General features: G+C 41.5%; 1 protein-coding gene across 2 annotated transcripts in view; it reads left to right on the forward strand.

Moving 5' to 3' along the window:
- The window catches only part of OSTF1 (osteoclast stimulating factor 1), a 33153-nt gene extending 31251 nt beyond the window's left edge, over positions 1–1902 (forward strand). Inside the window, exon 11 of one of the 2 annotated variants that reach the window (XR_007773177.1) lies at positions 1305–1902. Coding sequence is in view for 1 of the 2 variants with exons in the window: in XM_050944236.1 (XP_050800193.1) it covers positions 1305–1354 (50 nt within the window). In the remaining variant the exon portion in view is untranslated. The remainder of the gene's footprint in view (positions 1–1304) is intronic. The other variant, XM_050944236.1, reaches the window with a different exon arrangement.
- The last annotated feature ends 23149 nt before the right edge of the window (positions 1903–25051 follow it).

A 25051-nucleotide genomic window follows, 5' to 3' on the forward strand; every position in this document is an offset into this window, starting at 1 on the left:
AGTTGCTGGACCTCATCAGTGTTTTTGGTGAGGAAGCTGTGCAGTCCCAGCTGCGCTCCAGCCGTAGGAATTACGATACCTATGGGCAGATCTCAAGGGCCATGCTGGAAAGGGGCCATGACCGGGATGCGGTGCAGTGCAGGGTTAAAGTAAAGGAGCTGCGGAGTGCCTATTGCAAAGCCCGCAAGGGAAACCGCCGCTCAGGTGCTGCCCCCACAACCTGCCGTTTTTACAAGGAGCTGGATGCGATACTTGGGGGTGACCCCACTGCCAATCCGATGACCACACGAGGGACAGTTCAGAACGGGGGCGGGGAGGGTGGGTTAGAGGACGGGGAAGGGGAAGGGGTTGAGGAAGCCGAGAGTGAGGCTACGGGGGTGGGGGGAGACAACCCGGAGTCCCAGGAGGCATGCAGCCAGGAGCTCTTCTCAAGCCAAGAGGAAGGTAGCCAGTCGCAGCAGCTGGAACTAGTTGGAGAAGGACAAGCAGAGGAGCAGGTTCCCAGTAAGCAGCTTTTAGTTTCAGGATGGAAATGTTTCGGGAGAGGAGCGGGGGAGAGTTATTGCTGCATGCATGCATGCCTAGATGTGGAATAGCCCATTGATGTGGTCTATCACGTCGCGGTAATCGGCCTCGGTAATCTCTTCAAAAGTTGCAGCCAGAGCGTGGGCAATGCGCTTGCACAAGTTTATAGGGAGAGCCACTGTGGTCCTCGTCCCAGTCAGGCTAACGCGTCCGCGCCATTGTGCCGTGAGGGGTAGGGGGACCATTGCTGCACACAGGCAAGCTGCACAGGGGCCAGGGCGGAATCCACATTGCTGTAGAAGACCCTCCTGCTCTTTCCAGGTCATCCGCAGCAGCAAGATATCTTCCAGGATTAACTCCTGTGGGAAATGTGGGGAGAGTGTTCAGTGTAGGTGCCCCCTGCAGCATTTTGCTCTCCCCAATGCACAGAAACCCCTGCACATCCCTAAAGCAATCATTCCCCCTTCCCAGGTGACCTGCAGCAGCGAGAGAGCTTCCAGGATTAACTCCTGTGGAAAATGTGGGGAGAGTGTTCAGTGTAGGTGCCCCCTACAGCATTTTGCTCTCCCCAACGCACAGAAACCCCTGCACATCCCTGAAGCAATCATTACTCACCATTTCCTGCCTCCTGTGGGTTAGGTGCGCTCTGTTTGGTATGGGAAAAGTATGCTAAAGTGAAGACTGTAAACTCCTTCACTATGTGGGAATAACTGGGTGAGATTATAAACAATGCAGCCTGTGTCCTGTTTTAACTGTTCCCATTTCTGTCTTTCGAACAGTGTCCTTGACTACTGGACTGCCTGCATCATCCACTGGGCAGAGGCTATAGAACCTCAGGAAAAAGCCGCAAAAAAGCAGAGAAGACATGCTGAAAGCAGTTATGGATCACTCTGCCAGAGAGAGTAAAAAACTGCAGGACTGGAGACAAAGGGAAAGCATGCTCTGCCAGAGAAATGCAGCAGCTAAGAAGAAAAGCACAAAGCAGCTGATAAGCATCCTGGTGCGCCAAGCGGACTCTATCCAAGCACTCGTAGCCATGCAGGCAGAGCACTACCGTGCTGGCACCCCCCTAGTCCCAAAGCTCTTTCCCTTGTGCCCTAATGTCAGCTCCAACCCACCTTCCCCAGCATCCAGGTTCTTACCACCACCAGCTGCCCCCAACACCTGTACGTTCACCAACCAGCCCTGAGAACTACGACCCTTACCCTCTGCACTCAACCCCCATCACCATGCAGTATTTTCATCCTGAAGTGCAGCAGTCATTGCAAAGCACTCCAGACAGGACATATTCAAACCTGTGACTGTACAGTTCACCACCCTACCCCCCTGCCCTTTTAGGTTCCCAAAATGTTGTGTGTCTGTCAGGAAAGTTATTTTCTTTTCAATAAATGAATTCTTGGCTTTGAAAACAGTCTTTATTATTGCAGAAAGTGAAAGATACCATAGCCCAGGAAAGAAGCATGCACTGCAAATCATTTTTGGAAAAACAGATTCCTACTATTGTAACCACTGCACTTCACTCTTGTGCAAGGCACCAAACATTACTGTTGGTTTTCAGCCTCAAATTCCTCCCTCAAGGCATCCCTAATCCTTGTAGCCCTCTGCTGGGCCTCTCTAGTAGCCCTGCTCTCTGGTTGTGCAAATTCAGCCTCCAGGCGTTGAACCTCGGAGGTCCATTCCTGACTGAATGTTTCACCCTTCCCTTCACAAATGTTATGGAGGGTGCAGCACGCGGATACAACCGCAGGGATGCTGCTTTCCCCCCAAGTCTAGCTTCCCGTACAGAGATCGCCAGCACCCTTTTAAACGGACAAAAGCACACTCCACAGTCATTCGGCACCGGCTCAGCCTGTAGTTGAACTGGTCCTTGCTCCTGTCAAGCTTCCCTGTATACGGTTTCATGAGCCAAGGCATTAACGGGTAAGCGGGGTCTCCAAGGATCACAATGGGCATTTCGACGTCCCCTACTGTGATCTTCCGGTCTGGGAAAAAAGTCCCGGCCTGCAGCTTCCTGAACAGGCCACTGTTCTGAAAGATGCGTGCATCATGCACCTTTCCAGGCCAGCCTGTGTTAATGTCAATGAAATGCCCACGGTGATCCACAAGCACCTGGAGAACCATAGAGAAATACCCCTTCCGATTAATGTACTTGGATGCCAGGTGGGGTGGTGCCAGAATAGGAATATGCGTCTCATCTATCGCGCCTCCACAGTTAGGGAAACCCATTTGTGCAAAGCCATCCAGAATGTCCTGCACATTCCCCAGAGTCACGGTTCTTCTTAGCAGGATGCCAATAATGGCCCTGAAAACTTGCATCAACACGATTCCAACGGTCGACTTTCCCACTCCAAACTGGTTTGCGACCGATTGGTAGCTGTCTGGAGTTGCCAGCTTCCAGATTGCAATAGCCACCCGCTTCTCCACTGGCAGGGCAGCTCTCAATCTCCTGTCCGTGCGCAGCAGGGTTGGGGCGAGCTCCTCACACAGTCCCATGAAAGTGGCTTTTCTCATCCGAAAGTTCTGCAGCCACTGCTTGTCATCCCAGACTTCCATGACGATGTGATCCCACTACTCAGTGCTTGTTTTCTGAGCCCAAAAGCGGCGTTCCATGGTGCTGAGCATTTCCGTGAATGCCACAAGCAATTTAGTGTCACACGTGTCAGGCGACTCGATATCATCGTCGGACTCCTCACTGTCACTTTGGAGCTGAAGGAATAGCTCAACTGCCAAACGTGATGTGCTGGCGACAGTCATCAGCAAAGTCTTCAACAGCTGGGGCTCCATTTCCCACAGAAATTGCACTGCACAGAGACTCACAATGGCACCAAACGTGGACAGAAAAACTGTGAGTGCTCGGATGTGAAGCGATGCACCACGGGGCTTTGCGACCGGAAGCGGAATGACCCGCACCCTTCCGTCCCCTTCCCACAACCCACGGCTCCAAAATGGGACGAGGTGCTCTGTGGGATAGCTGCCCACAATGCACCACTCCCAACAGCACTGGAAATGCTGCAAATGTGGCCACACTGCAGTGCTGATAGCTGTCAGTGTGGCCACACTGCAGCGCTGTGCTTGCACAGCTGTACGAAGACAGTTGTAACTCCCAGCCCTGCACACTTGCAAGTGTAGCCATGGCCTGAAAGGGGTCACCAGTACAAAAGTTTGAGAGCCACTGCTCTTGAGGGTCTTTCCTAAATATTACATGCAGAATTTAGATTGACAGTGTCTGGTGATTAGCACAGAGCAATAGCTTGGTATGTCAGAAAAAATTATTTGAACTCTGACAGCCTGATGGTTATGATGTAACAAATGTTTTCATCTTACCCTGTGCCCACAGGGTGATAACTGGTGTAAGGTCTGTGCATCTCCCCTAGCCAGTATATTGATGCACCCTGCCATGACAACCAGACAAGCCTTCAACTTTCCAGTCTGCATTCCCTTCCTAGAATGCTGCTCTATTGCATTTCATTCCCCCTGCCAAACTCTCCAACCCTCCTTTGGTGGGACCAGGGCCCAAATCTAATACTCATGGGACAGGGGAACTATTTTCTCTGTGTTAAACACCTGTATTATATAAGGATGATCAAGAATACTTAGGCCTTCTCCTTCAGTGGATGGAACACCGCAGAGATCTATGAAAAATATCCTTGTTGACTAGTTCTGCATGGATTTACACCAGCCTGGAAGTCTCCCTGTGCTACTCAGGCCCAACAATATGTAGGACACAGATTGTGTTTAGTTTGTAGAGAGGCCTCCTCACCCTCTGCCTGCTGAGAAATGAGTTTCACTCAGCCTCAATTACATGCAGGGGAATTTACAGGATCTGCACTAATATAGATCCACTTACCCTCAATCTCTTTGGAGGAGATGCACAGGGGCAGCAATAGCATATGAGACTCCATTATCTCCCCACACAGATTCGCTTGGGATTTGTATAGGGGATGATGAAAGGTCTCTTCTCACCTCCCTCTTTTCCTCAGCAAAGATATAGTCAAACTGCAAATGCTGCAGTCACCTTACAAGTACATAAAATAGAGATTGAAAGATCTTTTATAGCACCCACAAGCATGCTAGGCACTTCCCAGGCATATCAAGAGACATCTCTGGCCTGAAGATCTTGCAATCTAAATGATGACAAGTGAAAATATACAAGGCCCCAGCTAGTCCAACCCAATCTTTTTGTGTAACTTCAAGCCCAATATAACAGTTCATTTTTATTTGCTTGATCCGTTTTGTTTATTCTATAGCTCAGTGCATTGCTTTATTGCTGTGTTATTGACTATTTCACTTGAATTCATGTCTACCAGGAAAATCTCATCACAATGAAGTTAGTCGATAGTGCTCTTCGCAGACCTACAGTTATAATTAATTCCTAAAAGTTTACATCTGATTTTAATGGGTTTTTCCTGTTCAACAGAAGTTAAAGCATCTAGTTCCACATGTTAGTAATTTAGCCTGGACTTGACAAGATTTTAATTTTATCATCTTGTATTATTTCTGAGCATAGATAAAAGGTATGGCACATCTCACAATCTGAAATTCATAGTAGTAGTTTTCTTCCTTCTCGGTCTACCAATTTTTAGACCTCTATGAAAGTTAATTGATTTTTGCTATAAAGGTATTTCAGTATTTTTATTTATTTACACTATTATTTTGCTAGGAAATCTTCCAGAGATCTGACATCCTTTTGTCAACAGGCTCCAGGGAAAACAAGAACAGTATCAAAGAAACAAAAATAAATTTCAGGATTACCCAGATCCTGAGAGGTCCTTAGGAGCCTAACTCACATTACTTTCAACAGCAGTCAGGCACCTAAATACCTTTCAGGATCTGGCCTTGTGTTACTACATGCACCAAGGGACAGTCTGGTAAAGATTTTGATAATGGAAGAGAAATTTCTTAAAGGATGTTGCAGAAGCTCACGCCTTGTCTATATAAGAAAGTTCCACTAGTTTAACTAAAAGTGTTGTTTTAAACCAATTTAATTAGACTGGTGCAAACCTAGCCATGAGCATTTATTTTGGTTTTATGGCTTGTCTACACATGGAAAGTGACTGGCATAACTATTCCACTATAGCTATGCTAGTATAAAACTCACTCCTGTGGACACAATATTCCAGAATAAAAATGACTATAGTTTAGATTACTCGATCTTCCAAATTTCCCTGTGTAGATGAACCCTCAGTGTCACAGCAATGAGATAAAGTGACACTCTTATTTGCAATAGAAGGGCTTTTAAAGTTTTTCAAACACAAGAGGACCAGATGTGAACCATTATCAGTCACATCAGTTGTTAGATTGTTTAACTGCTACTGTAAATGTGACAAGATTATTTTCAAACAGTTGCAGGAAAGTCATCTAGAGTAGTTAAATCATTTCCTTCCACTTCAATTGAGGAAGGTTGAGTGAAATACATTGATGATACCCACTGTTAGCAAAGAATCATTTTCCTTGTGGTGACTGACCCTAAGGCCTGGTCTACATGGTTGGGGGTGGGGGGAAATCGATCTAAGTTACACAGCTTCAGCTACATGAACAACACAGCTGAAGTCAACATACTTAGACCTACTTTACCATGGTGTCTTCACTGTGGTAAGTCAATTGCTGACACTCCCCTGTTGACACCACCTGCGCCTCTCACTCCAGTGGAATACCGAAGTCGACAGGAGAGCGCTCAGTGGTCGATTTAGCGCATCTTCATTAGATGTGATAATTTGACCCCTGCTGAATTGATCGCTCCGGAGGCAAGTGTAGCCATGCCCTAAGGGTGGAATCTTCAAAGGGATATAAGTGTTGCAATGCTGAACATCACGGTGCCCTGGAATCACAGGAACACCCCCCTCAAGATAGCCAATATGTGATGCTGATGCGCTAAACCCTGGTTCTTCCTCTGAGATAGATGCCTTAGTCCAGGCTGCAGGGAGGTGCCTAGCTCTCCTAGAGATCCACAAACAGCAGCCCCTTTCCTGGCTTAGCCACCTATGTTGTTTCTTGCAGGAACGAGTTAGGCATTTGCCTCACTCCACACAAGATAGGGGGGAGGAGATGGTGGTCATGTCCACCATATAACCTTTAGCCCAGCAGTTTGATTATTCACCTGAGAAGTGGGAGACCCCAGTTTAAAATCCTCTCACACGCTGCCAGTGAAGGAGGAAATTGAACCTGGATCTCCCACACACCCCTGAAGAGCACTGTTATTGGGCTAAAAGTTATAGTGGACACCACCCTCCTCCAGTTTGCCTTTGAATGGGGCTTGATCCATTGTAGGCACACTGAGCACACCTACCAGATCAGGATCCGCATGCAAGTTAGGCAGATGAATGCCTGTTTTCTTCTGGTTTGTGGATCGCTCTGGGGCTAGGTGGGAGACAGGCATCCAGATGCCTACTAGGAGGGAGCAGTTCACCTGCCCAGAGGCAGAAACATAGGTGCAGAAGAAGCTTTTACTCTGAAAATTTAGGTGTTCAGTGAGTTTAGAAGCCTACAGGGTTTGGTGGGAGTTGTGGAGCCAAAATAGGAAGTTAGGGATGGGATCCAAAGAAGTGCTTAGGTGCTTAACACTCATTTCAGTGCCTTATCCACTAGATCATGTTCAGCATTGGTAAAGCCCCAGCTCATAGAGTCATGTGACTACATGAGAATTTGAGCTTTCATTTTTTTACGTGAGTGTATATTTCTATCCCTCATGGTTGCAGAAGAGCTTGAAAATATGATTCAAGTTTATCCTAAAAGGTAAATAAATAACCCAAACTGCATTTAAAAAAACAACAAAAAAAAAAAGACAAAACAGTTTATTTAAACTGGTGTGATGATTTTTGAACACTCAGGGTTGGCAATAGTGATTGCTGCTTCTTTCAGGCACACAGATCAAAGGCAAAACTGGCTGCAGTGCAACATCTCTTCACACATATTCTAGAAGGGGTAGGTACTTAGCTCCAGCACAGCATCCATAATTTCATGTTAATCCCAGAAAATCTACTTTCAACTAATGTTACAGTTACAAAGAGCATGGAGTATCAAACATCTGGATGGAAATTTGCAGGGGACAAAAAAGTCTGACCGTCTCCCAGCTCCGCAGCAAGTTTTGATTGCAGGATACAGTAATGAGAGCTCATTTAAAAAACAAAAAGCCCTTCCCACTTTAAATGAATGTGTTTATATTAGAGAGACAAGATGGGTGAGGTAACAACTTTACAACTGAGTGTATTGATATACACTGCAGAAGTTAGAATTACAGAATTAGTATATTGTGAAGCATTGTTTTGTAAGCTACACTTCTGAAAAGTGAAGTACACTCTATGAATCTGTTTTATTGTGTTTGTTCATTTACAGAATAATTTTGCTCTCATTTGACGGGACTGCCAGGAGTGCCCCCTTTGAAGTCAGTTACATCAGTTTCAAAATAGCATAAGATCAGAATCTGGCCGTAACACACATACTAAAAAAAACCAGTAAATCACTGAGTTCATTGAGATTCTATTACAGTTAATTTATCCCCTATTGAAGTTCAAATATTGTTAAGTTTTGTGTAACTCAATGATACCAGCAGAGCAGATTTTGTAAGAATCATTGTTGCTCAACAGAGCTCTAAAACAAAGTTTAAGTGATTAAATCAGTTATTTAAAATGTGGTTCTACTCTGAAAATTGAATGTAAAAATGTCATTGTGAGGCTCCATGTTTGTCTCGTTGATTTCTATATCAAGTATGCTCTGCTTAAGTGTTTTATTTTCAACTGTCATCCTTGAAAAAATAACTTGGGCTTTGAAAGCTAAGCCATATTCTTCCCATCTCAGGCATCTGCAGCAAACAGAAGGTTCTGCAGGCCAAGGTGGGGTTTTATAGGTGTCAGAGGGCTATTACCTTTCATGTGTTTGCACAGGTGTAACTGACTGAAACCAAGTAAACAAACCTGTTGATGCACAATAGAATCCAGTGCATTTTTGACCATGCAGTTGCACATGTACAGGTAAGAAAACTGAAACCACAGAGTATGGCCAATGTCTGTCAATTTCTAGCTAGTTAACTGCACAGTACTGTCTAATGAAGTTGTTCACATTAGTGAATATTTACTTGATTGCACAACTCCCTTCAAAGTCAGTTGAAAGTTATACATATCTATCATGGAGCAAACTTTGGCACTTAGTAGAGAATGCTAAGTGTTTTGCAAAGATTGACTGAAACAAACAAGTTGGATTGCTAAAACAGGACAGAAGTTATCTAAACTAAGAAAAGCACATTGTTTAATGATTTAGAGTAGTCAATCTCATTGATGACTTTCCACTTGTCTCCAAAAAGCGCAAAAGCAGCACTCCCCTGCCCCGCACACACAAAAAATCCTTCGTCAGTTGATTGTTTCATTAGAAAAAACTAAACACATATTGGTTTTGTTGAGCTGTGCAGTAATTCTACAATGATCTGAATTAAACCTGCATTGTACTTGATGCAAAGTCGTCTGTTGATTAAGAAATTTAATTATCTGAGCATTGACAAGACTTCCATGTTCAAAATGGAAGCATGGGTACTGGCATGAAGTTAGGCTTGCATTTCCATCACCTTTATGAAAAGGAACTTTTTAGCCATTTTCCAATAAATATAATCTTGATGTCCAGTCGTGGAATTATGCCAGGACTGAGCCCCAAGTTGTTCAGGAAGCTCCTCTTGTGAAAGGAGAGGACTAGTTTGAATGAAGAGTGGCCTCGTTAGATCTGGAGATTAAATGCCAGATTTTGACAGAAAGGACAAATTCTGCTCCTGGGATGTGTGTATGTAGTTCCTACAGCCTTCAGTGTGGTTTCAATGCTCAAACATCTGACAGCAGAATTCACCCCTTAATATAGTATGTCTACACTGCAGTAAGATAGCCTGATCCTGAATATCTACACTGCAACTTTATAGTTCCACAGCCCAAGCCCCGTGAGTCCAAGTCAGCTGACGCAGGCCAGCCACGGGTGTTTTACTGCAGTGTAGACATATCCAGAGTGTTCATCACTGCTGAATATTTGCATCGGCTTTGAGCGGATAGACTGACTTAGTTTCATCTAGGATTTTTCCTCCCTTTAAATTGTGTTTAGGCTGAAGGGGACAAAAAAATCCAAGAATTGTTGCTTTATTTTTGCACTGTTCTATAGTGACTGGTTACCAGTTGCCCCCACCTTTCCCAATAAGGTTAGTAAATAGAATCTGCTTCTTTATTCTGTTTTCTCAACCTCTTTCTTGTAATTCCAGTAGCATTCCATCAACTGGAAGAGGATTTAACTTTCACTTTTATATTAAATAATGACTATGTAGGCAATACAATTCACTTTATCCTCGATAACCTTGTCTACATTACATGTATTTGTTGTTGCAAGCAGTCAGCCACATGAGCAGCTACCAAGAGAGGGTCTTTAACCATCCGAAGAAGATGACAAGCAATTGTCACCAAAGACTTCATACTAAGAAGAGTGGGCAGGGAATTCAGTAAGAAGACACATGGACAACAAGGTGGCGTGCTATCTCCCTGGAATAAATATACTTCCCAACTTATTAAAAATGGAAGTTAACAGCAAGCAGTAAGGTCTAGTGGAAAAAGGAGCAGCCCAAGAATGGCTGCTCTATGGTTTTCCCAGTGCAGCTAAACATGCCCCTAGATCCCACTGAGCCACAACAATGCTGTGTTTTCTAAGAGGAACTTCTGCCACCCCCTTCTTGCTCACCACAGAAGTACACTGCCTTACTTCTGGTCTCCACCCCCACCCCGCCCATCTCCCATTTTAATGGCTTTTCTAAATGTCATGATATAGGCAATCTCAGCCTCTCAAACAGGAGACATTATACAAAACGGGTGTTAGCTAGAGACACAAATAGGCCCACACAGCTCAAGTTCCAGCTTGATCTGCCTTTGTTTACTAGAGACCATATGATGTCTGGAACTCTATACAGCATAAAGAAGTGTCTAGTGGTAAGGGAGGATTTGATCTGAAGTGAGGGGATAGCAGTACAAAACTTGTACTGAAAAAGAGACAGAGCAGATGTACCAATATAAAAAGGTAGATGTGGGATAAAGCACAAACAGTGAGTTTTCCCATGAAGTATTGATTCTTTTTTTCCCCAAAAAAGCTTTCAGACCTACAGACATTCCACTCTCCTTAGTAGTATCAACTATTCATAAGAAGAAACTTAGTTATCCTAATTACACATCTAGAGAGAAATCCTCGCCCCATTTAAGTAAAAAAATCAGTGGTAGTTTTGATGTTAACAGGACCAGAATTTCACCGCTGAAAGATGTTATGTATTTTCTGAGGCTGTAGCAGAGCTAACCAAGCCCATCTAAGACCTCAGCAATATATTTTCTTTATCTTGCAAGTTCCCATTCAATGAATATAGCAAACTGATGTACATATTTACAAGTTATATTTCAAAACAAAAGTTAATGATAAAATATACTGGGGGAGAAAAGAAGTTACCTTCTCAAACCCAGTTTGTTCTGAAGCATAAGGGGAAGTAGGTAACATTGATGTTTCATCCTATAATAGCTAATGGAACTGCAGTTAGAATTCTTGGTTCTTTGAATGCTCTCTGTGATGGAGGAAAGAACTGAGGCAGTTGGGATTGTACTGCCTTATATACACTTGGACATCCAACACCAGGAGAGGGTGCATGTGCTCAGCCCCAGCTTTGCAACAAGGCACTGGTGGCGCCTTTCCCACAAATGGGAATCAACTATTCTTAGTCACCCCTATGCAAATTAGGTCTTGTGCTGGCTAAATGTACAGGGGTAAATTTCACCTAAGTTCTAAATGTCTTTTGAATCTAACGTCAAGAATTCTCAGAGGAAAACAAACCATTTATTCCCAATCTCACATCAAGCAGACACTTGGAGGAATGGCCTCCTTTCAGAAGATTGGCATAAAGTACATTTTATATAAAAGTATGGCCCTAATGTCAAACAAATGTTGATTTGTTCCAATACAAAGGGGCATGTAGGCAAGTAGATAGCATACCCCTATTAATGTCTCAGATGGGAGGTTATTACACGTGCAGGAGCTAACATATGCCATCACTTTCAGCACAATGTGTTTCAACAGGAAAAGTCCTAAGGCACTTAGAAGGAACACAGCAGGATTTGATGAAGCCATAAGCCTTATTTTGTCACTTCCCAATTAAAGCAAGCAGTTTTTATTAGCTGCAGCTGTGGGGTGTAAAAAATCTAACTTCCTTTGTGTTAAATGTAGACATCTTATGATTTACATAGTGTAATGTATTTAAATGCATAGTACTGCATCTGAACAACAAACATTGTCCCTGTAGCTTAAGATGGAACAGTAATTTTAGGGCTTATTCAACTGTATTTTGAAAATATCAGGCAAAATAGTTTAACCTTCTATTAGAGTTCTAAGGGTGAAATAACGTTAGTAAAAATAAATGTTTGGGGCTCTATTCACAGAAACACATGACTATGTCTTTGGAGGGAACCAACATATCATCAGCTGCAGCTTCAGTGCATGTTCCATCATGCTGCATGGATCAAGTGTCTGGACACGGAGATGGAATATTGTATTCCATATCTACAGTGTTTCTGTTTATCAAGAAGCTATAGGAGACCCTGGACCAAGGAAATGGTCTTTATCGCCTTCCAGAAATGTGGAATATTATAACTCAGAATTTAGGTAAAAACCAGCTTTCCCCCAACTAGTGTCCGAGTTCGCAATCCTTACACAAGCAGAGCCATTTAACTTGAACCCGTGTATGGTCCTTATACTTTTGGCAATGTGACATACAGCCATTTAGAGCTGGACAGAAAATAAAGACTGAGGTATAATTTTACACAGCCTGTGACATGTGCAGACAGCAAGATGGAGCTGCTTTTTGATTTGCTAGGTTTCCCCAATTAAGAATATTTGCTTAGAACTAGAGCAAGTGTTTTTAGGTTTGACCTTTTAATTGATTGGCAGCATGTTTGATGCTGTACAAACACCTGCTCCTGGTTGCAATCTAAGTTAGAACCAGTTTTGAAAAGCCACAAATGCTTAGAGGCTACCTGTCACCACATTGTACAAGAATTACACATGAAATACATCCTTAGCCAAGCACAATCCTTCATGTTCCTTGCTTTGCATTATGCATGCCTAAGCCTCGCATTTCTGCTGGTATGGAAGCAGTTTTTCTTAAAATAGATAAAAGACTCTGCACACCGACAATTTTATTTTCCCACACTACCTCCCATAGTCACCTATCCATCCCTAAAGTCATGAACTAACAGCGTCCCTCTCCTCCACAAAGCTGACTCACATGCCTGCACCAAAGGAATACATTGATTTGGAAAAATTAAACTAGCTTAATCTGAAGCCAAGGAATCTTTTGAGTTTATACTGTACATCTTCCTGTGGCTTCTGTCCCCTTCGCAATCTGTGGTCATCTCTCCACAGGTCACATCACAATTTGCAGCTACAACACTTAGAAAGATTCTTGGCCCAGAGACCTTGTCTTTAATTTGTCTGTAAAGCATAATGCACACGTGGGACTAGTCAAAAATAACACACTAAAGCAGGTTACTGATCTCTAAGGCCTTGTCTACACTAAAGAAATTTTTCAAAAGTTTCCACCTGTTACTTGTTCTAGTTCAGCTGAGGTAATGCACCCCAGAAGGATTCTCTTGAAGTGCTCTGAGATATTGCTAGGGTCTAAAGTAAACTGTGACTGCTCAGGAAAAAAGACCTCAGAGAGGGCACCTTCAAAAAAAGATTTAATAGAATTAGAGGAGGTCCAGACACAGCTAATTATTGCAATTAGAGACATGGAAAAGTAAAGGAGATTGAAGAGACTGGGACTATTTAGAGAAGGAATGAATCAGAGGGGAGATGTGATTGAGTGTCTTACCTCTCCACTATCCAGATGCATCACTCTCACCTGCTAGTCAGCAGGCCTTTTTGCTTTAGTCACAGGATTATCTACTCAGCCCCTCAAGGTAGCACCACTGAAATGTAGGGTATCCCAACACCTTCTTCTGCTTCAGGCTTCAACCTAACAACCTTTACCCAGGAAGCAGCTGTCCTCTTCGCTCAAAAGCCCACCCTGCTTCATTTTTTTTCCTGGGCTTCTTCTATACTGCCTGTTGCCTTCTTCCAGGCTCTTTAACTGAACATATGATGGGTTCTGTTCCCAGTCTGGAGGGAGCAACTCAGATCCTTCACAAGCTTCTTCAGCTTGCCTCTGTGTTAAGACAGGACACTCTCCAGCTCCTTCCTAATGAGAAACCACATTGGTACTGTTCTTCTCACTAGAGGAGCAGCAACAACACCTCCTACTCCTACAGTTTTACTCTATTACTGAGATAGATGGCCCGCCTTTTATCCCACTTCCTTCTTCCCAGTGGACATTGCTCCTGGTGCACAGTCATGTGAGTGGGCAGGAAGGAGGCAGAATCCAGGCATGTGTCATAAATGGGACTTGAACCTCTTAAAGGTTCAGCTCATCCAGGTATACATTGTAGGTATTTATACAATGGGTGCTCTCTAGAGAAGGTAAACCAAGCACTCTTATTTCCTTCTTTCTCATAATTCAAGAAGGAGATATACAATGAAGTTGAAAGGTAACCCATTTAAAATTGACAAAAGTAAACGTTTTCAGAGAACCCGTTGTGTTTAATTATATGGAGAAAGTTTACTGCCATATAATAATCACTGAGGCCAAAGGCTTCTTAGAAGGCCTTACAAAAGGATTAGCCCTTTATATTGATAATGATACAGGGAGCGTTCTGGGGAAGGCTGAAGGCATGCTGCATTTCAATGGTCCTGGAAAGGCAGAATGGTTCTAGCCCTCATTATTTATGTGATGGGCCCGTTTAGCTCACCTTAGGGTTGTCAGTTTTGATTGGATGTATTCCTGGAGATTTCATCACATGACACAATCTTTCATTAAAGATTAATCTTTAATTCCTAGAGACTCCAGGTCACTCCTGGAGGGTTGGCAACCCTAGCTCACTGCTGGCCCCAAGAGCAGGGAGGTGGTAAACTGTCTTGTTACCTTTGTTTCTCTATCTCAGCTGTATCAAGCTTGGTACAGCTGAGGATCAAAGCCCTAAACTCCTAAGCGAGAGCGTGTTGTGCTACTGCTAGAAAGTTAGGCTGACCTTCTGAACCTTTTTCTGCACCTATGATTTTCACTGCTGCACATTCCTTTTCTGTATATACATAACTGATTTAAAGTTGTTTGTTTTGCTCATGTGAGTAGATCAACAGAAATAATTACTGATGTTGCTAGGATTTGGTCCATTGTATCCTATTTACACCTAAGTAAGGAATCTGCTTCTCCACTGCCTCACCCATTGTGTATCATTTGCACCGGGGAAAGAAAGTGCAAAGTGTCACCACTCTGAAAGGAGGATTCTGATTTAGTAAGATTTTGTTACTAAATGATTTGTACTCCCTTTGCATAGATATAAATAACTAAGGGGCAAGGCAGTGCAGGATTAGGTCTCCTGGCTAAAGCCATCAAGAGAGCCGAGATATAAACCCCAGATAGATTTATAATGGAAATGCTGTCAGGACCTTAACAGTAACTATTTTTCATATTTGATATGAAGTATAGTTGTGCATATGACAAATCTTGCATTGAATTACACCTCATGCAACTCCAGTGACTTCGGTGTGGTTCCATAGACTGTAAATCAGTGCAGAATTTGTCCTTATGATTCTAGTTTGAGAAAAATGTTCTGATAGCAAGTGAAGGTGCCTGAAGTAATATTTCTTTTTGGACCAACTTCTACTGGTTAAAGACACTAACTTTCAAGCTTTCAGAAAAAGAGCTCCTTGTAGCTCGAATGTGTGTCTCTTGCACCAACAGAAGTTGGTCCAATAAAAGATATTACTTCACACACCTTGTCTCTCTTATGTCCTGGGGCCAACATGGCTACAATACGGCAAACTGATAGCAAGTGTTAATTATTTCAACCACTAGAGGTCACTCATAGCAACAGTAAAAGCTCACTTTTCCAAGCTGCAGTTTATTAGATCTATTGCTCCCCCTTTCTTGTGTGTTATCTGACTGATACTGTATTCTTAAAGTTTGTTCAAATACCATCTACAAAATAGTTTCATACAGAACATACAGAATCATAAACAGTAACAACTCATGCATAAATCTGCAAGGATACAGCCAAAAAGTAGACTAACAAATACTCACTCAAATTGAGGAAGGCACAGTGCTGCGTGTTAACACAATACAGTTAACCCAATGCCAAGGGCTAAATTCCTTTTGGTCTCAGTACATGTATTAAGTAATTCTATTGGCTTTGGTGGAGATATTTTGGATTGATACTAGATCAGACCAGAGGATGACAATTCAGTTTGGCTGTAACTTTAGAGGTTTTGACATTTGTTTTCGTTCCACACTGGAATGAAAACAAAACCTTTCAGACAATTTCACACAAATGGAATTGTGTTGACATGTCCATTTTCAGACTGAAATGTGCATGTGACTTGGGAATTGGGAGATCCAAATTCGAGCAGGGACCTGAACCTCCTTCAGTTCAGTCCCGTGTCATTACCACCAGACTAGGGAGTGTGAGAGTCTCTTTTTATTTCTCCCGTCTCTCTCTCCCCCATGAAAACTTTGTCACAATCAATACATTTCTGTAAAACATTTTGGCCTTGACAAAACTGCACAATTCAGCAAAATTTAATTTTGTCAAAAAAAATTCAACCAGCTCTAAATTACACTAAGATATTGGGATTTGACCCAATATATCTAAAGTAAGGTGGTAGGATGACTGGTTTGTTAGAAAGGCTTGTAACCTAGTACAGTTCAGTTACTTATGATAACTGGGTACAAGCTCTCTAACAAAGGTGCACAAACCTGGGTAATAACTTATTGTGAGATGACTTTGCTCACTGGGGTTGAAATATAAGTATCTGTTTGGTACCTCTGCTCTTAAGGACAATTGTAGACATTTGAGAGAGGACATTTTATTTTGAAGAGCAGTGAGTGATGACTTTGTTCATTAGGTCGTGTGGGAAAGGGTTTTTTGTTTTGAACACACTATGTTAGAAGCAGCGAAGGAGACAGGGAGCAGAGTTTCTGGGGAAAAGTTAAGTGAGTTGAGAAAGAAAAGAAATGAAATTTCCCAAAATAATTGTGCCTGGACCTCCCATTGAGATCCATGAGAGTGGATGGCGCTCAGCACAAAACAGGTAGCTCTCAGGAAGTTGCAGAAATGAGCCTTACATAGGGGAATGGAGGAGATTGCTGTATTGCACCAAATAGCAGCTCAAGGCTTCTGTGAAGATTTCAGTGTTTGGAAGCCAAGTTTAAGAGAAAAATAAAGAAGCTTTCTTGATGTTTAAGGTACAGTATTTCAAGCCATGTTACTTTTCAGTTATATTGACAGTCACCACTTATTTTGACAGGACTTAAAATGCTTGGCAGCTGTGTTGAACAAGGTATCATGTTTTTTCTGAGGAACTGAACATCTTAGGCTGTACTCAGAAGTACCCTTGGGCTGATTACATTTCTTGATGCCCCTAATACACTTCCCAAATAAAGTCTAAGATCTGCCCCAGCTCAGTTTTGCAAGATCTTTATTTAGCAGAACTGCTAGAAGATTTACTTAAACCAAGATGTTGATCTATTTTTCCCTCAGGTGTAATAAACGTGACCCCAATTCCCATCCAGTTTTGTTCCCAGTGTAAGAATTACTTTCTAGAAACACAAACCCCCAAATTCAGGTAACTCAGTTATCATTAGAAAAGGAACTAACAAGATGTTTAGATAACACAAGCATATCTCACAATCTTTCAGTTCTACCACTCCTCATAACTCCACCATCTTTGCTATGTCTGAATTAGATTGCAGGTGTCTTGAGTCAGAGACCCTTCTTTTATGCCACAGAGCAAGTCCATGGGCAGCCTAATAACTGCAGCTGTCCTGGAGTAGGCTGCATGATTGGCTACACCATCCAATTGGTGGGAAGAGTCAGCAGACCAGCTCTTAAGCCCAGTAGTAGCAGCAGTTTAGTGACTGCTCAAAGCCATTGTTGTCTATGGCTGTGAGTGCTCCAGTGCCTTCTTGCTCTCAGCTGTACTCCTATCTTGCCTCACTCTAGGTAACCTGGCTCAGTTCTGATTCCTGACTTCTGGCCCTGGGCTCCTAGTCCTGGCTACTGACTTCTGCTCCAACCATTGGGCATGACCCCCCCCATGTGTTTGACAGGTGTTAGCAAATAATGATTAAACGTATATTGCACTTATCTCAAACTCTAAATTCCTTAGAATTTTAGAAGTATAAAATAAAACAAACATCTGAAGAATGCGTCCTATTCCTAAAGATGCCAGAAGCAGGAGAATTTATGGCCAACTATAACTAATAAAACGGTACTGTGCATCTAATGTGGAGACTAAACTGTAGTACATGAACTTATTCATTGAATATCTGCGCTCTTAACCTAGTTGGCTATGCCCAACATCCCTTGGGTAACATCTAATCTACATACTTTTATAAAAAAAAAAACTATTCAAAATATAAAAGAAAAAACAAGAGCAATAGTACCTGAAGCTGATCCAACTGTATAACAAGAAATAAAAGCTTTTTGGATTTACTGCTTACCTAGGTTGCATCCAGGCTTCTCTTCTCAAGGAAATCAGCTCACCTCTCAGAGACAGAGAATGGAAAATCAATTCACTTTATGAGCGTTGGACTGTGCTGACAGAATTTATAGTAACACTACTGCATCCTTCTTGCACAAGATGGATACATTGTGTTAATATGCAGTATTTTCACTTGATCTGATGGAAAGAGGAACCCACAGGGAAAGCGGTGGAGGGAGGGGACTGCTAGATATCAGACAGATTGGCAGTCACTGCAGAAAGCTGAGTTTTGAACACCGCAGTCCATTTAGATAGAACCTTATTTTTTGTGAGGAAAATATCATTTCCCTGCTGGTAATTTTGTATATGAATGCCATTGTCTGAGTCCAGAAAGCACACCAAGCCAGATTCTGCTAAATTATATCAGTATAAATTCAGATTAACACCTTTGACCTTCAATGACTTTATATCTTCAATGTCAGTTTAAACCAATGTAAGTGACAGCAGATTCTAGCTCACTGTATTTATTCAGGTAACAAATGCCACGCTATCAGTTTTCAAATACAGAGTTGAAACTGTATAACTTTTAGCCAATTATTGATGGCTGCCAAGTCCATCTCTATTTTTGGGTTCTAGTGGTTGCCAGGATAACTTTACTTTCGGATTCACTTGTTTTGTATCACTTAACTTTCTGGCTCACCATGTTTTCCCATTGTTAATTGGTCCTTGCTGGACAATAAAGGTTGAGAGAAAGGTTCCCAGACCCCTACTTCTTTATGTGCAGTACTTCTATCAATTTTACACATAGTTACACATATGAAGAATGGGGGGCTATAAAGCTTTTACTGGCTAGAGGCACCAAGTCTATCAGAAGACTGGGGTTTCAGACCTGAGTTGTTAGGAAAAAGCATATTGATGAAGCGCCACCTTGTATCTTTACTCTGGTAGAGTATCTTTGGCTGCAATCCTCTGGCAGCAACATCTGTTAATAACCTATCCATCAAGCCCCTTGGGAGGGAGCTTTTCTATTCTTGCTCTTCAGTTCAAGTGTGTGTGCATGTCTGCACACACTCATTTTTCTAAGTGAGAGCTGTCTTCTGGTACACTGCAGTTATTAGCCCACTTGTAGAACGGTGTGATCTTGAGGCAGTCCATAGCCATGTTCATAGAAAATAGGTGATGTAAGATGCAATAAAGCTTTTGCTGGAGTTTTCATTTGTCAATATTGAATTTGATCTGTTTTGGTGCTGCCTACTCACTTAGCTTTGTTAGATTTCTTGAGTTTCTCAGAGACATCCTTAGTCCTGGCTATCCTAAATAACTGTTTCACCTGCAAAAATTTTGCCACCTCATTCTTCACCCCATTTTCCAGATCATTATTGAACACCCTAAACATTGGTCTTAATACAGGTCCTTGGGCACACTACTGTTTGCCTTTTGCTTTGTAAACAATTGGCCTTTTATTTCTTTGCTTTGATTTCTCTCCTAGCCAGTTTCTAAACTATGACACAGATTCACCTCTAATCCCAAGACATTTTTTCTTAGTAACCTCTATGGAAGGTCTTTGTCAAACAGTTTTTAAAAGTCCAAACACAAATTCAAGCTTCTAATTTTATAAGAAATAATTAAGTTCTTAGACTAGTAGCTAGTTAAGCTTTTTGTATCTGCCCTTAAGAACCAATATCTTTTCTACCAAATAATTTGCTATTTCAGGACCTAACCCATTACAAAGTTACTGCCAAATCAATCTAAATATGCTAAAACCTATGATCAGTTAATACCAAGATGGCTGGACAGAAATGCAGGTCTTCTAAAATTTGACAATTCTGAATTGAGCTGTTCTATCTTCCATGATTTCACTTCTACAGTTTTCCATGATTTTGATACAGTGAACTATGGCACAACCCTCTTTGCAAACAGATGTTAGGTACAAATCTAGATCTTCAAAATTAATGCTAGAAAAGAAGGAATGTATTTAGGATTATATTCCATCAATCATACTTCACTTTCTTCTTCCTCTCCAAGTAGGATAAGTAGTGGAAAAACTCCATAATTACTCTGAATGATTTTTGGATTTTGTCCATGGATGTTGTCAGTTCTTTGTTTATTAGATCAAGCTAGATTTTCCCCTGAGACTGTAACAATAGTGTCATTGCTCTGTAATCCATCCAGTCCCTCTGAAACCTCCTCTGATGGCTTTTGGAAGTTTTAGGCCTCTTTATCAGAGTGCCTCATTATGTAAAATGCAGGTAATGTTTTGATCAAAGTCCTCCTTTGTGATAGTTGGATGCTAACAGAGAAACACGATCTCCTTGAGAGCTTTACCAAGTGTAATTGGGAAGCTGAGGTACCAATCAACTGTGAAGCAGGTAGTGGTTGCTAAAGAACTTTGGAATTTCCAGTGTGCTTGAGGACTGTTCTAGGTATTTCAACAAGAGTTCAAATAATGTTCTCAACACAACACTCATATATCAGAATGAATTCTAACTTTGCATTTATAACAAAGATATTCATTGTCTACTCTGGGTACCTTTGATATTGTTGAACAAAACCCAAATTAGCAGTAATCCCCACCCCTACCCCCAGAAGAATTCCAGCAGAGCTCCACCCCCAAAGTGAGGATTTACCTCTTCCAACCCACTGTCCCTCACAAATAACTACCCCAACTGGTTCCCACCCTCTTCAAATGATCACAAAAGTGAGACATTTTCAATGCCGCTTTCATCATGTGCGATTAGGATCACTGTTTCAATAAATTGTCACTTTTTCTTTCCATTTCATTTTGATCAAAGATCCTTGCCATATTTTTATCTGCATGCTAGGATGCTATCGTCAGCATCTTGGACACAGTATTCTGTGGTTTTCTTTTAAGATGTAGAAAGAATAACATTATTTCCCCCCATATGGATGCTTGTAGCTATTTCAGTCAAATGATCAAACATGAATAATAAATCATTGGTATTAATGTCAATGCTAATTCTTTTAGTTGTTCTCTTATTTCTTCACTTGCATAATCTAGCAGTGAACATGTAAATGTAAGTCTGTCTGCAGGCCTATATTTAAAATAAAGTCAACTGATTTTAAATTGCACATTTTGTGCTACGTTTAAGGGGATGTTTGCCTGAGTGAATCCTGCAACTGTCTTATCAAATTTAAGTCTTTGCCTTTCAGTTGTTCTTATGACACAGTCACCATTTGAGTTTGCCATTTTTATGGGGTGGCAAATATGATCAGAGAGTGTTTCTGAATGAAGAGGACATTGAAGACCTGGAATAGGGACCTAAATCTACATCACTGCTGTATTTTGATGACAATGACACTAAAAATGTCTCATCTGTAAAATCATGCAACTCAAGCTCTTCGACTTGGAGATAAAATTCCATTTAATGTTAACTTGAATTACAGTAGCTCCTAGAGGCTCCAACTAAAATCAGAGTTCCAGTGTGCTAAATGCTATACATACATATAGTGAAGAACAGTCCCTGCCCCGAGTAGTTTACAATCCTTGGCTCAAATCCTGCAACTGGATCAAGATGGGCAGATCCCTACACCTGTGTAGAGTTCAAGGATTTCAAAGCAGAGCTAGCTACATGATGAGAGTCCAAATGGACAAAATGGGAGAAAGGAGTTGGTATTATCCCCATTTTACAGAGGAGGAAATTGAGACAGAAAGATTAGGTGATTTGCACAAGGTCACACAAGAAGTTTGGTGCAGAGCTAGGAATTTATCTCTGTTGTTCCAAGTCTCAGTCCAGTGCCTTAATCATAAGGCAGTCATTCTTCTCAAGGGAACAGTTCATCTGGAAAAATCTGAAGAAACCGATTCTCTGCACTTTTTGAGATTAGCACAAATCCTCACTATCTTGCTACCTAACTTTTGATAATGTTTCTTTGCTTTCTTTACTTCATGTCCATTCAGTTGCTTATTTCCTATTACTTCATTCAGCTCTAGGAATGTTTAGTGAGGTCAGTTCATACTCTGATGTGATCACTAAACCACCCATTTGCAGTACTGATCACCAACTTTCACATTTACTACAGTTAGAATGTGAAGATAATATCTAGTGAATTATACACCGTGAAGGCTGAAAAAAGTAATGAGTGTTTTTAATTAAAAATACCTGAAATCTTTCAAGATGAACAGGTTGGGAAACCAGGCAGGTTTTCTTATCAGAATTAAGAAACAGAATCAATTAACTTCCTATATGACCAAAGGACAAAAGTGCACAGAGTTTTCATCATTTTAAAATGTGTTTTGAGTTATTTTTGAGCAGCCTACAGCAAACAAAAGAAACTGTTTGCAGGACAGTGATTTTTTCATGATTCTACTTATACATTGTATATATTCCTCTTAAAATTGAACTAAATAAAATACATTCAGTTTTAATGTGGCACATACTGTACATTTGAGCTTATCATCTCCAATCTGCCTCATTTGAATGCATTTCATTAAAAAAGGAGAAAAGAGAATTTTTTGTAATTAGCTGGGTATTTCTTCCCTACTTCGTTGCTATTTTACTATCGTATTATTTATATTATTTTTAAATACAACACCATCTTGTAAACATTTGACCTGTTGCATGGCCCTATTTCTGCCCCTGCTAGTTCTTTGAGAGAGCTGGAATGCTGACCCAATCTTGATAGCCACTGAAGGGCTGTATAGGGCAGGCTTCATAGTTTTGTAGTGAGATGCACTTGGGGCCTGATCCAAATGGGAGACTCATCATTGACTTCAATGGGTTTTGGATTAAGCTGTTGCTCTACAACAAGACAGAGAAACCCTATAATCAGAGGACTTCATACCCTTAGGATGTAAATTGGATTGCTAATCTAGCATTCATCCCATCATTTTCTTGTTCATTAGGGAAAGATTCTGCACTGCTGCTTCAGAGGACTGTAGTCTTCCTCAGCCTCTATTAAGTAGAAGGCAAGATGTACCCCTGTCTGAACTATGCTTCCATTTCTCCTGAAATTCACCTAAATGCTTGTTCAATAAGCTAGAGGAGAATTAATAAAATTGTTAGTGGTTGATCCTGCAGCCTTACACAAGCACAACTCCACTTGACTTCAGTGGAAGTTACAGGGTACATAATGGTTGAAGACCAGCTTCTGACTTTCAACTCATCTCTCCCATATCTTCTATTTAGTCTGCTCCTTTCCTATGGATGAGGTCATTGAGCTCCTAGCTCTGCCCAATCGAGATTTCCATTTTTAATTGTACTGCTACTTTTGTAGTCTGTATTCATTGAAGCTGATGCCTGGGGGACAGCCTGCAGTGAAGGGGGAAAAAATTCAGAAAATTCTGATTGTTTTTAAGTACACAAATAAACAGTATGTTTATTCTCACTTATAACTAATTTATCTAAGTATTAGGCATAGCTATTAACAATTACTAATTAATATTTTGACTTTCTATTCACTTCTAAATTATCCTTTCAAGGATCTCAGAACACTTCACAGAAATGAACTCATTTAGGATATGTCTACGCTACACAGCTTTTAGCGACATGGCTGTGTTGCTACACCTGTGCCGCGAAAAGCTGAGCAGCATAGTCACTGTTTGTTGGCTCCTGCTGACAAAAATCTTCCACCCGCAACAAGCGGGTTTGCATTGTTGGTAGGAGAGCCCTCCTGCCGACAAAGTGCTGTTCACACTGACACTTGGCAGCGGCAAAACTTTTGACTTTCAGGTTTGTTTTTTTAAAAACACCTCTGAAAGACCAAAGTTTTGTCATTCAATTGTCAGTGTAGACATAGCCTTAGGCTCACAACATCCTTGTAACATAGAGAAGTGTTATCTTCCCCACTCAAAGATGAAGAAACTGATGCAGAGGGAAGTTAAGCGGTTTGCCTAGTGTCAGAGAATGAGTCAGTGTTAGGGCCAGAAACAAACCTAGGTCTTGGAGTGGAACTACAGCATACCTTAGGCATGCAGCTGTCTCAGAGTAACCATACTGCACTTTATCCTTGCATTCACAATTATATCATGCTGATGCTTTTTATTATGCGTATCTGGGGTAAGGCCCAATCTTGCCATCCTTAATCACATTCATAATCTTTCTTCATGCAAGTAGCCCTATTGAAGTCAATACAATCACTTGTATGAGTAAGCTTTGCGGGGTCAGACTTGTAAATTGTAAACTTAAGTGGGGTACTGAAACTTGCCTTCACTGCACATGAGCTTACTGACTAAAGACCCTTTTGAAAGTGTTTTGCTGTGACGGGAACTGTGCAGCAACTGTGAATGCTGTGGAGAATTTGGATGAAAGTAGATTTGTTTTACTTTCATTTCTCCTCCCAGAAGCCCTTCACTTTTCAGTATCACCAGCTGTCCCAACAGCAGAACTGCAATGAACTGCAAGTTCATTGGGGGGCGGGGAGGGCAGGATTTTGTCCTCTTACATGTTTTGTAAAATGTACATTTATTGTGACATTAACTACAACAATAATGCTCAATTAGCCAGTTTGAAAGGTCAGATACTTACAGAGATGAAGTGTAACTGTTGATTGTGTGTGTGGTGGGGGACACAACTGAAAGGTTCTAGTAGTATGCAGCAGGGTTCTGGGTAGAGCATATAAACCCTGGCAGAAATCTGGGGCTGGGGGGGGGATATGTGACCCCGCATGCCCCTCCACACGTTGCCTCTGAATATTTATGCAGGAGGAATTCAGTCTAGATTAAAATAATGATATGTTATTTTAAAATAGGTGGATACAATCATTAGTATAGGTTTTATATGCATTTTTTTCACCAATGGACAATTAAACAAATTGTTTCATATAGGCTTCTTCTTAGTAGTATGAAATAAAGGCACGTTTGTGCTAATGTGATGAATTTAAGCCTGTAAACATTACGGATAATCTCTTCTGTGCTAGCTGCTTTCCAGGCCCAATGACACATGAAAATGTGAATAATACAGCATAAAGTGTATAGTAATATTACAACATAAAGTTGTGTCAGCTG

Source organism: Gopherus flavomarginatus, chromosome 3, assembly GCF_025201925.1.
Source record: "Gopherus flavomarginatus isolate rGopFla2 chromosome 3, rGopFla2.mat.asm, whole genome shotgun sequence".
In the NCBI taxonomy this organism is placed as follows: Eukaryota; Metazoa; Chordata; order Testudines; family Testudinidae; genus Gopherus; species Gopherus flavomarginatus.